Below are 16,209 nucleotides of genomic sequence, written 5' to 3' on the forward strand. Positions count from 1 at the left end.
TATAGTACTAACTAAAAATTATAGGAACTCAACTTTGAGCAGCTTTCTGTTATTGTCGTATTCTATGTTAGGTTTAGATTATTTTTTTGTGTGTGCTTTTTTAATAGTGGCAGCAAGCAGTTATTATATATATGAAACATTAGTGGGCTTGGATATCATATTCATATTGAACTCATTAAACTAGGTTAATTTTCTTCAATAGATCGACTTAACCTTTATATAGCAAAGGAAAATAACTGGTGTGCTTCTTAATAAGAACATGTGCTCCTTAATACTTAATAGGAAGTAAAACTGCCACCAACTTATTTTCTATAAAAATTGAGATCTTGATGATGACAATTGGATGATGTGGTTGTGAATATATGAAAAGCAAGTTGGCACTATGGATTTTATCAAATAAGGCATTAGTATGATATGCACACTAGTATGTTTTATTTACCGGATGTGGGATTTAAATTTATTTATTTTTTCAAAATTAAACATTAGTATGTTATACACATTAGTATCATTTATATCATTTATAGTACTTGATGTGAGAGTCAATATTTTATTTTCAATTCACACAATAAGGTATTCTATGTTCCAACATTATAAGTTATAAGCTAACTTATTTATCTTTCCAAACAGAGGCTAAAACTATTTACTTGAGTTTTTTTTTCTTCTAGCTTATTTGTCTTCCCAAAAAGAATGGCTTGAATTGGTGCATTTATAGTGCCTTAAAGATCAAGACATGAGTTAAAATATGCGGATTATAATTTATAGGATTGAAACTCATTATGTATAGCTAGTGTGTGATGGTCAAGAGGGGTCACTCAAGGAGATCATCCACATTGGTTGGGATCAAAGCAACGATACAAGGAGTTGGACACCACACTTTTACCGAAAGGCTTAAGGCATTGAGTTTATGGATTCTCTCACTTATAAAGTGTTCAATCTCCACTAAGCAATGTGAGACTTAATTAACTTACCTCACACTTGCATCGTTGTTTCTGCTCTGATACACTGTTAGGTCACGATGGGACAGCCCAGAGATCACCTACAATGGGCTCAGAACAACTTGAACACTACATCATCTTAACCCAAAAGGTTAAGACATTAAGTTTATGAGTTTCTCACTTATAAAGTGTTCAACCTCCACTTTTTCTAAGTAATGTGAGACTTAATTCACTCACACTTGCCAGAACAGAGTGAAGTAAGATTTCTTGTGATAATATGCTTGAAAATTATTTTTCTATAATTTTGAAATGGATGGAGTTGTAATACAGATTCCTACCGCATCATACAAACTTGCAGTTATTTTAGGCATCGTTGATAAATATATGCCCCGTATTTTTTTATACTTTGATGACAAATATTTGTTCCATAATTTTTGTATTTATCGTTAATATATTTATATAGACTAATAAATTATATATAGATCATTCAATATAGATCATTTGAGTAATGTTGCACCGCTCAAAAACGCTTTAACAAAAATCAAATTTTACAAAATTCACTATTGCATTGAAAATTTATACAATATAAATCATTCATGTTAAATTTTAAAAAAGTCGCTTGTTTCCTGAGAGGTCACTTGGTTGAGGATTTGTTCTTCATCCAAGAGGTACTCAGTTCGAGACCCGGCACCGAGAAAGCAGGAGGAAATTTTTAAAAAGTCTAAAATTGTTTGATATATTATTGAGATAAATCAAGATTAACGGTGTTCAATAAAACAAACATAAACCGTTATCTTAATTGATCTTAATAACATATCAAACGATTTTAGATTTTTATAAAATTTAACATCGATAATCTATATGATATAAATTTTCAATCCAATGATAAATTTTTTAAAATTTATTTTCGTTAAAGTATTATTGAGCATGTATAATAATGTTACAAATATGACATGTGGCCCTACATATGTGAGATTGTTTTACACTTGATAAGTGATAACCAATTATCATTTATCAACACAACAAATAATTCAAGTAACCGCATATAATATTAATGTAAAGATTTACACTATAGTGCATATTCATTAATCTTTTATTTTAGATTAATCCAAAAAATGAAAAAGTAGGTTGGCAAAAGTATCCCATGCTATAGCTTTCTTTTTTGGATCATGTTAACATGTGCATCAAGGGCACATGTTAAGGTATCTAAAAATAGAAATATGCATTTAATAACATAAAAAAATTTAATGTTTAAAAAATATAATGCACAAGTTACAAGAAAATATTACTACTTTTATATTTTTAACATGTGCCCTTGGTGCACATATTAACATTTTCCTTCTTTTTTTTGGTAAGGCTATGCTATAGCTTTCCAACAAAGCATATATTCCCCCAATTTACTTTTTTGCTTTTCCCCGGCTCCAATTATTCTTTAAAAAAACTTACATGTGTCATTCAGGCATTTCTTAATGTAATATAGATTTTTTTTTTGGCGGAAGTTAATGTAATATAGATAGTAATTTTTTTTAACAAGATATAGATAGTATTTTTTTTTTCCATAAGATATAGATAGTATTTTTGTATTTACAGTATAATTGTATATTTTATCTATTTAAAAATAAAAATTGTTCTATATAAAAAAAAATTGTTTTATTTAAGAGGTAATTACTATTTAAAGTATTCATATATGTTAGAATGATCATTATATTTTAAGACAAATTAACCGGTGAACACTAAAATCTTAGTAAAAAAAAATAATAATACTACTAAAATAATTATAAAAAAAAAATACTACCTAAATCTCAGACATACAATTATAAAATTTTAATGTTGATATTGTTAATTGAGTTAATTGTTAAAGATATTTCCATTCCCAGTTTCTTTTTGTGCCTTGAACAATATGCTCTTTCAAATCTTTTATATTTCATATAACTTTTTTCATAACATTTTGCATCTTATCTAAAAGAATATATGTACTTTTATTTAAATTCAATCGATCAGAACGAGACATTATATGCTTTCATATTGCCAAGTTGATTTTACTGTAGAGAATCTCATTAGTTGGCATTCTAAAAACATATTTTAAAATATTTCATGATGTTTACTTTAAGAATCAAATTTTATTTAAAATGTGCACAACATCCTCTAATTTCCAAACATTTTTCTATATAAAGCCGCACTTCCTTTCCTTAAAGTTCTAATATCTTAGCCTCACTTCTCACATTATTAATTGTGTCACACACAAAAGAGTGTGTGTGTGTATAGGATGAAACCCCATATCCATGTCTCCGGCGAAAGTTCTCCGGCAAACGAGTTCAAAAAACCTATCGGAGAGAAACTCCATCCAGTTGATGTGGCCGATGTGATGACAATCAATTGTGACGCTTCTAAACAAGGTAGAGCTCAAACGTATCATCAAATTGAGAGACGGAGATGGAGCCACCGTGCTGAAGACCCCATTAGAACTTTGATGTTCTTGGGAACTTGGAATCATACATGAGTCATATCAATATTTGATTCATTAATTGGAACCTTCCTTTGTGTTAAAAAATAAATAAATAAAACTCCTACTATATAAATTGGGTGAAAATTGAATGAAATATTCTAATAGTCTCATGTTAATACATGTTATGTTATGGCGATATAAAAATATATCGTATAATGTTATATATTGTATAATATTGTATATATTGTATAATGTTATGATGTATCTTGTAATTAGATTGTTCCTTGTTCTCCTCTTGCATTGCATGTCTCATATAAGACTTTATTCAGGCTTGGTTTACCTTTTGTCATTTTCTGGTGTAATTTTAAACTATGAATTTGCTTGTTTTTTTTTTTCATGAATTCCACGACCTCTTGAATTTGTCTTGTTGCAGTCCGTTAATTTATTTACCTTTTTTTTTTTTTTTTTATAATTTGTAGGGTAAACGAATAAACGCAGGGGGTGTAATTTTCATAACTATATAAACCTTGCATATGTGGCCCATTTCACTTCTCAAACAGCGTATGATTTGGACCAATTTATTTGAACCTAGGTCAATGGAGTTACTATTTGCACACATATTAACGCTAATGATTCACTCTTGTTGAGTCAGAGCTATCATATATAATGAAAAATTCCCCTCGTATTATTTATACCTTCACTCTTACGAATAAATTTTATTTTAAATTTTACCTCTTTCATTATTTTACTTCACCCCCACAAAATAATTAAGAACACTGAATTTAAGTTTTCTGATAATCAAAATTACAAACTGAAACACTTGGAAAAAAGATTTTCGGACGTTTAGCAACGATTAAATCGTGCAGAATATTTTGAACCCAATATTAATAGGATTAACACAACGGAATAATACAAAAATGCTTTCTGGTAGTATTATCCGCGGTTTAACAATGGCTAAGACATCTGGATTCTAGCACAACCACATCTAGATACTACAACAAGGGGACCAAATGGATCAATTGAATGATTGTCTCGACTACAATGATACTAGAAGGGTGACGACCAATGAGCATCGTTGTCCGTCGATCAGCTAAAATTAACGTATTAGCTTCACCGACATGAAACTTTAAGATACTATAATAAAAGAGTCTTTAATTACTATATCCTTTTTGAAATATCTTAAAGTAGAACGCACCTCTTTAATACACATTTATCGACACACTCTTTGTTATTTGTTAAAATTCATACATGTCCCACCAAATTATGTGAGTCTTATATAAATTTGGTGAAATGCTATATGATTTTTAATTTTATTCACATGTTATAATTCCGAAGTTTTTACCACCATTTAGAGGTGACTAAGCTTCTTCGAGAAATCTGTTGGGAACACAAGATGAACTTTCTCCTCTTAACGTAATTTTCTTTGATAAATGTTAGACAACGTAGATAGACAACGCCATGCATAGTATTGTAGTTCATTAATTATTTTAAAAATAAATAGTCTTATGTCGGAATGTATACGAAAAATGGAAAATAAGATTATCTATAATAAGAGCAACATAAGATAGAGGAAACCAAAATTAAATTTAGAGGTTGCATCCTAGTATTAATTATTATACATAATATCCTCTCTTTTTTTTGGTACAAAAATAACATATTGTGGGAAACTATGTAATATCCTTATCTAGTTTCTCATTAAAAAATGGTATAAATTTCAATTTATTCATGATCTTATTTTTTTTACTTTTGAGTTATGTGGTTTGAGCTAACGAGCTGAACCAAATTGTTCGTGTACTCAAATGGAGTCGAGTGCGAGCTAAAAATGAACTGAACATGACGAGCCAAACTCAACTATTCATAAACTTCAAATGAGCCGAACTCGGGTTGAAAAAAGAGTTTATGTTAAATTTAACCAAATTTTGAGTTAAACCAATTTTTATCGAATCGAGTTAAATCAAAATCAAACAAAAATTTGGCTTGATTCATTTCCAACCCGGATCAATCTAATCTATATGAATGAGAGTGTATTGATAAAGTGATGAATGAGTTGAGTGTCTTCATGTATGAAATCTTTTTTGGGTCTTGTCCCTTGGTGCTTAACTTTAATGCGAGTATTATGATATTATCACCTTAATTTCTCTGTAAAGAGAGTGAGACGACAAAAGGAAGTGTACAAAGCTTTTCTACTTTATTTTGAAAAGTAATGGCATTATTACCAGAAAGCACAAATAGTGGATTCACACGTATACAAGTATATTTCAACATGTTTTTGTCTCAAAGAACCAAAACATATGAGCTACCACACGCCAAGATTTTAATATGCTGCGATCGGAAGCAGCACTAGCTATGCACATGCACATATATATATTTGAATGATTAATTTCCAGTAGATTTATCTTTTACACATTAAAGTATGTATATGACTATACTTCACCTTTTATAGTAGTCCCCAACCATGTAACGACCTTATCCAAAACAAGCTTACGGAGGGAGTAAAATTCAAAGAATTATAAAATAGGCTTATCAAAACAAAACAAAAAAAATTATAAAATAGGATGATTAAAATTTCGGATTATAAAATGGGAGGGTTAAAATTTCGATTCAATCAAAATATGGGAGGTAAAACTGCATTTAAGCCAAAAAAATTATTGACAATAGAGACGTTTAAAAAATTGAAGGATTCAACCATTAGTGACTCCGACACAGCTCGGGTATATTGGAGTTGGCTTATTGAGCCTTTGCGTTACTGGGTCAAACAAGTTAGCGAGTATGGACCTCAGCTCAATTGCAGTTTTATCGAACACCGCTAATTTTGATTGATTTTAATAACATTTCAAATAGTTTAAAATTTGTATAAAATTTTACATAAATAATATACAATGAATATAAAATCAAATCCCTCTATCACTTTTTGTATGTTAGAGATGCAATATTAATGTTCCGTACTAGATTGCCTTACCGACCACAGTGTATGGTATTCTTCTTTCTTTACCTATATGGCTATGTGCGTTTCATTTCATGTTATTTTGGACTCTAATTCAATTAGCACTTAGCAGTACGTACGGAAAGTGGGTGATGATGATGATTGAAGACCAAAGAGTGAGTGAGTGAATGAGAATGAGATGGTTTCAATAAGACAATACACTTGTTTAGTGATGAAAATGGAATGAATGGGCCAATAATGCTCTCATTTGCGTACAACCTAGTGGTACTTCAGGTACGTACTTGTGTGTGTAAGTGTAATCATAGTCGGCACGCCTCATATGACTGAGTCGATAAGTAGATACATACACTGTATGTTAGATCTTGTGTAGTAGTACTAGTAGGATCAACCTGCTAGCTAGATTCCCTGCTATATGGATTTTATGTTGCAAGGAATTTCACCTATTAATTTGAGATGAGACAATTTACATTTTTAGGGACATCTATGTGTCCTTATTGGACAATGAGTGGTGTGGTGTTAATGGTATTCATTGGAGTGATTATTGGACAATGGTATGCCATAGATTGTGGACTTGGCACAATCAAGAAATTCATGAAGAGTTTTTCAAAGACCACAACATCCAGGACACCATATTATGCTGCTGCAAATCAAGCTAGTGATGGTGCATGCAAGAAGGTAGGAAAGTTGGTTGTGGTCGAGTTATTAGAGGTAGTAATGGTCGATAGATTGGAGATTTTGCAAAATCATTAAGAACGTAGTGCGTGTGTATCTGAATTATAGGGAGTTTTCAAGGCTTAAATTATGCGCATGGGTTAGGTTTTAATAAAGTTGAGTTGTCTGTTGATTCTAGTGTGGTTGCTCGGGTTGTTAAGACAGGTATTTCTAAAAGTAAATCAGGCCAAGCTTTAGTTAAGAATATTTATGTGGACGTATGGGGGAGGTAGCCCTAAAAATATATGAGGAAACTGTATGATAGAATTGATTGTGGTTTCGTTTCGGTAGTTATGGCGTTATATGGTGTTAATGAGACTTAGATCAGATAGATTATGATGTTTGTTGAGTCAGTTAATTATTATGTGATGATTAATCAAGAGGCCGAAGGACCATCAACTAAGATAGAGAGAGGTCTTCGGCAATGCGATTCTTTGTCACTGTATTTTTTCTCCTTTGTGCACAAGAATTAATAGTGTTGACCCATTAATGGATAGAAGTGGTGACTCGCATGGTGCCAGTGTGGTGGATTTCTTTTGGCGGGTTCTGGCTCTATATATGTTCAATTAAAATTTGAAGGAATGATTAAATTGACAAATGCTCAATTAAAATGACTTTGTTATTTCATAAATATAAGAGACTAAATTAACGGGCGATTACAATTTCAAGGATGGACATTATAATATTAGAATATAAAAGTTGCTACTTTAGCTTACATAAAAGATGGACATGTTGCATGCACACTTTTTCTTCATAAAATCAGAAAGAGTACTACAAATTGGTTGATCAAACGCAAATTATTTTACAACAACCAACTTTATGGTTGAAGAAAACATCAAAGTTATATCATAAACACCAAGTAATAGTAAATTAATTCAAAGTCCATTTAGGATCTCTAGGACTAAAAAAAGAAGCCATAACTTTAGACTTAAGTAACTTAAGTGCTTTCTTAGACTTAATACACCTTGGTGTTTTATACTGATTAATTGAAGCCCCTTTAGCAATAAACAAATCCATCAATGCTTCAAAAGTTCCTGGCTCCACCACACATATCTCTAATGGCCCAACAGATTTATCATTGGTGCGGCATCTTCTATATACATAATCCAATTCCTCTTCAACTGCAATGCAACATTCTTGAAGCACTTTTGGGTCAAGTGAGTCCCCTTTTAAGCCATAATGAAGAATTTCCCAATACAATACATAGTGTCCTGGTACTGATGAAGTATCAGCATAACTAGTGTATTCCACTAAGAGTGCATCATAAGGTTCTAACAATTTTTTGGACATTGTCACACTTCTATGTAAATCCTCTTCATTTGTCTTTTCACTGTCTATGCTTATTACTACGTTTCTTCTGCAGATGAATCGAAATTGTGGGGCTTTGTTGTAAAATCCAACCACTTGAAGTACATCACCAATTCTGTATCTATAAAGTCCTGTAAATTAATTGGAATGATGTTAATGAAATGGTTTTAAATAGTGGTTGCGGTAATGGTTGCAGTTGTGTCATAAATTTTGATATTATTTGTTAAATACTCCGTATGGTTGAAGATTTGTTAAAATCAGTTTGATATTGTACAATGTTTAAGGTAGGGCCGGCCAGAGGGCCAAGCGACCCAAGTAAGAGCTTTAGGTCTCAAAACTTTTGACTAAAAAAAGGTCTCAATACAAGTTTAACCTTTGGCATTAGCAATATTTAGATTTTTTTTTTTTTTCTTCATAAAATCACATGTAATTCTTTGTTTTATAAGACCTTGCAATAAAACTTGTTTTAGGCCTCTAACTATGTTGGGTCAGCCCTGGTTTAAGGTAGTTACTACTAATCATAACTAACTTCTAACTACCTTAAAATCAACTTGCAACAAATCATAACTAACTTGTAACTACCTTAACCAATATTAAGCTAATTCTAATAAATCTCCAACCGTTTCTAACAATTACGGAGAATCACAGTCAAATGCAGCCAATGCAGTCTTAGCTGCGGTCGCGTTGCCGTTTTGGCAACATCGCGGCCTAGATGACGGATGCATAACTTTATTGAAAACCCTTATAAATTTGCACTAAAATTAAATCCTTTAAACATAAAAACACAAATGTCTAAATTAATTGGGAGGTTACTTACCAGCAAAGGTAGTGATGACCAGCTCATAAAAGCAACCAAGCTTAACATTCACTAAATCCACAAGCTTATCATTAGGGACATGTTCATTTTCATCAAAATTCATCAAAAGTGTCCCATTATGTCCAAGAGGAATGAATTCATAGTAACCCATATTAGGCAACAGTGTAAAAGCAACATCATTAGGATCACACAAAGGTTTCAAATTCACCCCGAAGTAACACTCAGAAGAAGCATACATAGTACAAACCAAAGGCAATTTCCCTTCACAATAATGATCCAAAGCAGGAACATATTGAGCCATAGAACCTGTAACCACTGCTTCAATATACTTTGCTTTAGGCCAAAGCTTACACAGAATCCCTTTCCAACACTTTTGGCTACAAATTTTGGTAATTTCATCAGCAAGATATGGATCAGGAGATGAAAGAAGTGTGGACATTGATGAACAACATGAAGGGTCTGTTATAAAGGAACTTAATTGTCCATTTCTTATGTCATTGCATAAATTTTTCCAATTACGTTCGAGGAATGAAATTGCTCGGAGAAGTGCTGAAGCAAAGACGGCGCCTAGCCTTAGAACTTGACGGCGGTGAATTAGGCCTGCAAGTAGTTGGCAATGCATGCTTTGGTTGATGTCATGGCAGAGAATGGTTTGGTCAGGACTTGTGAAATCATTCCAAGGATCATGTGTTCTACATTTGAAGTGTTTACTTTTGTAGTAACTTGTTAATACACTTCTTGCTGGTAAACCACATGGTGTGGATTTCTCTGCTTTCACAAAGTAGAGATACATGGCCTTGCCTTCGTCGAGATCAGGAACATACCTGACAGTTCACGATTATGATTGATCAACAATGTAAAAAATGTTTATGTGTATATGAATTAAATCTTAATCTTGTTACTAGATATTGTGTTTTTTCTTAAGAAATTATTTTCTCTAAAATATAATAATCGACAAATAGTTTTTTTATTTATAAAGAATGATCATTAATTTATGGAATTAGAAGTTAACACTTCAATTTATCAATGTACCATAGAAGTTCTGATGATCTAAATACATGTAGCACTTGTCAAGTCCCACTTACTAGCTACTATAGTAGTGAATATATCATGATCCTTTTGTATAGTGCAAATAGTAGTATATACTAATACTATATAACAAACAAAAAAGTAACCAATGCATGGTGATGGGGCCATGCATCCACTCATATCAACTCCTATTGATATCATATCTTTTCATCTTATCCTTTTCTTTGGCCACTTACCTAAAATGGATGACAAACATAAGTGGGACTAATTATATTAAACACCACAATTTAGTTATTACCACATGCCTGCATATATAATGCAATATCTCTGCCAACTGGGTTAAGTTTACGGGAGTGGAAAAAGATTTTATTAATTTATATTGGAATCTTAAGTAACTAATGAGAATTTAAATGCAAGCTAGGAAAGGATAAGACTAATAGCCTAATTCTAGTGTATATGCATATAATCATGGCAAATATCTATCCAAAAAAATAAGAAGAAGAAAGTTGTGTGTTTGTAATTTATATTAACTGATTCATGATTGGCATGATAAGATTGTAGACAAAGGTACGTCGATCAAGATCTTCAGCAATTGTTGGCATCAATTTAGGCTCTCCGGCTGATGTTCCTGAACTGCATGCACATACCATATGATTGAAATTGTTAACTAAATTAATTAAACAAATTAAATACTAATAACAGTAGCAGAGTCAGTTCTCCGTGAGTTTATCTCAATTTGTACGAACATTGTATAATATATGCAGGAGTCGGGGTTCAGTAGAGTCGAAAACTTTACCTGCATAACATTTCTGTTATTGGTTTACCGGTGATGAGAGAAGAATCTTCACCATTTGCAATTCTCTGTATATATGGAAACATTCCTTCATAACTAACTACTGGAACACAACGCTTAAACTCTTGTAAATCACTTATATATGTTTCTCCCTTCATATACTTATTTAAATACTCAGTTTCTCTATTCTGAGTTAAGATCTGTTTCAAAAGGCTTTCTTGAACCTCATCAGCATTTTTTGTTAGCTTCCCTATCTCCTTAAGTGCTTCTTCACCTTTGTACTCCAATTTCTTTCCATTCATGTCTACAGAAAAAGAGAAGAACCGAAGATTGATCAATTGTATAGCAGAACTCAGTGGTGTACAGAGTATTTATAGCACTTATTGTTCACATGGTTTGAAAAACATGTGTGTATATATATATATATATATATATATATATATATATATATATATATATATATATATATATATATATATATATATATATATATAGGAATATGTTATTGAGGAGAATTATATAACATAAATCTTAGACCACTCAACCCTATAAAATCGGTTCGTAAAGTGAGAATTATCTCTTACTTATAAAATCATCTTCAAGCCAACGTTAACTCACTTCTGATGTGGGACTTCTTAACACACCCCCACGCCCAACATTATTGGGCATGGTTCATAGATGCCCAACATTATTGGACATGGTGCGTGGATATAAATTGTGGGTGGCTCAATAGCGAGTGATCCAACAGAATTGGGGTTATGTCTAATTCAACCTTACAAAACTGAATTTTAAGGCGATGAGCGTCTCTTGTAAACTCAGGCTAACTCATAGTAAATTCATTTGAGAACTTGTGAATTGTTATACTCTCTCTCCTAGAATGAGGGAAAAGGATTCCCTCTCGTGGTTAATCTCCACTCTTAAATATATTATCTCTCCACTTTTTAATATTAAAACCTTTATTTTAGATGGTTGAGACTCGAGAGAGATTTCATTGGACCTCTCATGTCACTAGAGAGGATCGGACCCCAAAATGGATGATATGACAATTTCACGCACATTACAAAAAATGTATAAATAAAATAGAAAATAGTATTTTACTAAAGTATTTTTAAAAGAAATTTCATTATTTTTAAAAGAATTTTTTTAATTGTATAATAAATTTTATTTTGTTGTAGAAAAACCACTAATCTTCAGACTAATGGAGAAATATTTTTCGATAAAACCATAATATCATCGTGCTCTCCTTTTTCCGCTCAGCCACCACTATTGGCAACCCTAATTTCTCTTTTGTTTTTTTCTTGTTTCATCCATTAGAGAGGTGTGATTTAGGATCAACTTTCATCTAGAATCACCCCTCTTGATTGTTTTTTTTTTTAATTCAATAAGTGATTTACACATAATTTTATGTTTCATTTGAGTTTTTCCTTTGTGATTTCTTCGTCTGGTGTTGATTTATTCTCGTCTTAGTGTAGAGTTGTTTGTTATCCTGTCTTCGTACGGTGTTTGTCCCGTCTTTGTACGGTGTTTGTTTTGTTTAAATTTGCCGATTTGTTTCAATTCAAATTCAGCGAATATTCAATGATTTTAGAGTGGTCAACGTTGCAGATCCGGAGGCATGACTATTTCAGACACTTGGATTGTATTATATCAATTGTGGATTTTGTCTTATTTGTAGATATTGAGTCATTTTATGCTATTAACTCGGATGATGTGAGCTTGTTCGCATATTCATTCTTTTTAGTTTTTTTAGCGAATTTGAATATGTAATAATTTCTATTGATCTACTCTCTCGATTTGAATGAATGAATATCTTTGTTGTTTTTTCGTCAAAAAACTTGTTTTTTTCATTAAAAAAAAAACAAAAAACAAAATTACAATTATTTTTAAAAATTATTAAGAAGTCTCACATCAGATGTGAGTTCGCTTGAACATAGTTTTTTATAAGTAAGAGACAATTTTCGCTTTATAAACCAATTTTATTGAGTTGGGTTAGGTCTAATACTTATTTCTAAGATGGTATATATTTATGAATATTTCTTAGTCGAAATTCCAATCTTTATTTGTCATATTGAAGGAATATAAGCTATCAAAAATATTGAAGGAGTATAACTTTTTTTTTTGTAACTTAATTGAAGGAGGATAACTTTTTTGACTAATGAAGGAGTATAACTTATTTCGCTGGACTCGATGTATTTACGTATAATTTACAGTATATCATATTATTATATGTATCTAAAATATTTGGTAAAAAAAAATTATCTAAAATATATACTCCGGTGCACATCAAATACAGGACATGTAAGATTTTAGTATGTGCATTTCATATTCTATCGTTATAAAACTTACTTATCATAACTAGTGGATTGGTTATTGGTGGTTGTTATTATAATATATGGAAGTTATTATGTCTATTCTTCAAACTCTGTTACCACTACCAATTGCATGTTTCTGGTTCTATTCTTTTCTGCACTTAAAGCATATAATAAATGGGATAAGAATATATACAAATGATATGTTTGTGTTCTCCATTCAAATTGAACCACTAAAACCTTCTTTTTTCAATAATCAGGCGTGTATGTAACTTGATGCTAGCTAGTGCAAAATCACATCATCACGAAAATTTGTAATAGCATCAAAAGGTCATTCCAAACCCCCATTAATTAAAAGGTTATTCTTGCATAGCATACAAGCTACAAAAAGTAACTCTATTCTTTGATTTCACTATTGGAGAAACAATATTATCTTCGTGAAAAGTATGCGTGCAGCTATTATGTTATGTCTTATTCAAGCTCTATGAAGTTTGACGGAAGAATCAACTTTGGCTTGTGGAAAGTACATGTCAAGGATGTGCTAATACAATCAGGATTACACAATGCAATAAAGTGTGAAAAGTTTGGGCATGTAAGGAGAAATTGTTCAGGCAGAGCAGTATATCTGAAAAAGACTCTTGAGACAAATTTTAGCAATGTCTTCCTTGTTTTGGGAGATGATGGTGATCTTATCTAGAAGATAAAGCGTGTCCTTACGGTATTTCTACTATACCATGCAAAATGACAAGTTATTGCTAGCAGATTCAGAGCAATACACAAGCATTGGTTGACATATATTGATGCAAGGTGTGTGGCAGATGTGTCGATGACTGAAGAATTCCCTAATCTTTTAGCCAGGTTTCGACGTGAAGAAATTCTTAGAATAGTTCAAATCCAAGTGAAGTGTGTTATTTATTGTGGAGTGAGATTATCGGTATAGACAATGAAAGCGGAAGACGAAACTTTTACATTCAAGGTGGAGGTTGTTTGAGTTGATTGTCAAGTCTCACAGCACTATGAAGTTGGCTTGTGGAAAGTACAAGTCAAGGATGTGCTGATACAATTTGGATTACACAAGGCGCTGAAAGGAAACACTTTCAACATGGAGGCCGACAAGTGGGACGAAATAGACTTAAGAGCTGCAAGTGCAATTTGTCTGTGTTTGGCAAAGTATGTTCTTGCGAATGTGCAGAATCAGCCAAGGAACTCTAGCTAGGAAAAGTTTGAAGGGTTATATAATGCAAAGGACATCTCAAATCGCGGTTGTTCGAAGGGTTATATAATGCAAAGGACAATTTGCGCATGGATGAGGATACGAAAATCTCTAATCATCTTAGTATTTTGAATAATATTGTTTATGAGCTGGAATCTATTAAAAGTGAGATTGATGATGAATATAAAGCTTTAAGACTCATTTTGTCCCTTCCACCTTCTTATGTTCATCTCAAACATGTTTTGGTGTATGGTAAAGAAAGTTTGAGTTTTGAAAAAGTTGCAACTAAAATTATTTCTGACTAGAAGTGAGGCTAATGGGAAGAAGATCCATGCAAATAATTTGGCGTGCTGAAAGTGGAAAGTCTGGGCATGTAAAGAGAAATTGTCCAGGTGGAGCAGCATTCGAAAAAGACTTTGAGGCAAGTGCTAGCAACGTCTCCCTTGTTTTGGGAGATGATGGTGATCTTATCTTGAAGATAAAGTATGTCCTTATTGTATTTCTGTTATACCATGCAAAGTGACAAGTTATTGCTATAGTGGGTTCAGAACAACACACAAGTATTGGTTGGCATTGATGCAAGGTGTGTGGTGAGATGTGTCGATGGCTGATGAACTTCCTGAAAGCCAATGTGGGAGTTGCATCATAATCTTTCAGCAAGGCGAAACATGAAGAAATTCTTGGAATGGTTCAGATTCAACTTTTCAAGTGAAGTGTGTACTCTTTTGGTGGAGTGTGATTGTCGGTATAGACAATGAAAGCGGGAGATGAAACTCTTACAATCAAGGTGGAGATTGTTGGGGTTGATTGTCAAGTCTCACATTGTCCAATCTCTTAAATAAAGAAGAAGTTAAAAATTAGTTATCGGAGAAATTTCACATTACTTAGTGTGTTGAAAGCAAGGGGTAAAGTTTTTCTCTAATTTTAAAATTTTTACGTTATATTTTTGTGTTGTGGTTATTATTTACTAACAAGACTCACACTTAAAAATAAGTCAATGATATACCAAACTTCAATTTTGCAAAGTTTAACACAATGAAATCTTATTTTTTACTGATAATCATATCAAGGTAAATTCTAATATGGACTACTTCATCAAGTGGTTCATGGTGGACCAGTCATGAATAACATTATAACGAATACGAAATTTACAAAATCCACCGTTGGATTGAAAGTTTATATCATATAGATCATCCATAGAAAAATTTAGAAAAATTGAAAATCATTTGATATGTTATTGAGACAAATCAAGATTAACGGTTTATTAAATCACGTAAATCTTGATGGGTCTCAATAACATATCAAAAAAATTTCAAAAAATTTTAAAAAATTTATAGATGATCTATACGATATAAACTTTCAATCCAATAATAAATTTCGTAAAATTCATAATCGGTAGATCACTTGTCCACGATGGACCACTTGTCCACGATGGACCACTTGTAAAGGTGGTCCACCGTAGCATCAGCCATCATATCAAACATTGAAGAATGAATTCTTTTCGATTTTTCTCTCAAATTTTAGGTCTCAACTCTTAATCAACTTCTCTTATTTTTTTTCAAATTACAATTCTATATCCTCTTTTTACAATTTGAATGGCCTATGTTCCACATTATTCTCCTAAATTCTTTTCTATTTGAGAGGTCCCAAACATCCATAGGCAACTTTCAAGCTCTATATCCTTATCCATAAGTGCCACTTTCA

General features: G+C 32.0%; 1 protein-coding gene across 2 annotated transcripts; it reads right to left on the reverse strand.

The window, feature by feature from the left end:
* Positions 1-7,639: 7,639 nt before the first annotated feature.
* On the reverse strand, positions 7,640-11,941 carry LOC123921672 (putative indole-3-acetic acid-amido synthetase GH3.9). Of its 2 annotated transcripts, XM_045974414.1 has the most exons (5): positions 11,568-11,941; positions 10,987-11,287; positions 10,722-10,823; positions 9,162-9,985; positions 7,640-8,475 (listed from the first exon to the last, which is right to left on the reverse strand). In XM_045974414.1, the coding sequence occupies exons 2-5, from the start codon at positions 11,283-11,285 to the stop codon at positions 7,907-7,909; spliced, it is 1,794 nt and encodes a 597-aa protein (XP_045830370.1). In that variant the 5' UTR covers positions 11,286-11,287; positions 11,568-11,941; the 3' UTR covers positions 7,640-7,906. The 2 variants fall into 2 exon arrangements, with proteins under 2 accessions (XP_045830370.1, XP_045830303.1); XM_045974347.1 differs by lacking the exon at positions 11,568-11,941 and having other exon boundaries at positions 10,987-11,402.
* Between the last annotated feature and the right edge of the window lie 4,268 nt (positions 11,942-16,209).

Source organism: Trifolium pratense, linkage group LG1 (genome assembly GCF_020283565.1).
Source record: "Trifolium pratense cultivar HEN17-A07 linkage group LG1, ARS_RC_1.1, whole genome shotgun sequence".
Lineage (NCBI taxonomy): Eukaryota > Viridiplantae > Streptophyta > Magnoliopsida > Fabales > Fabaceae > Trifolium > Trifolium pratense.

Bases quoted from the DNA above. Each gene is read 5' to 3' on its own strand.
- LOC123921672 (XM_045974414.1), bottom strand. From the start codon at position 11,285: ATGAATGGAAAGAAATTGGAGTACAAAGGTGAAGAAGCACTTAAGGAG. The intron at 10,824-10,986 runs GTAAAGTTTTCG...ATGTGCATGCAG, and splicing joins ATAACAGAAATGTTATGCAG to TTCAGGAACATCAGCCGGAG. The intron at 8,476-9,161 runs GTAAGTAACCTC...ATTAATTTACAG, and splicing joins GGTCATCACTACCTTTGCTG to GACTTTATAGATACAGAATT.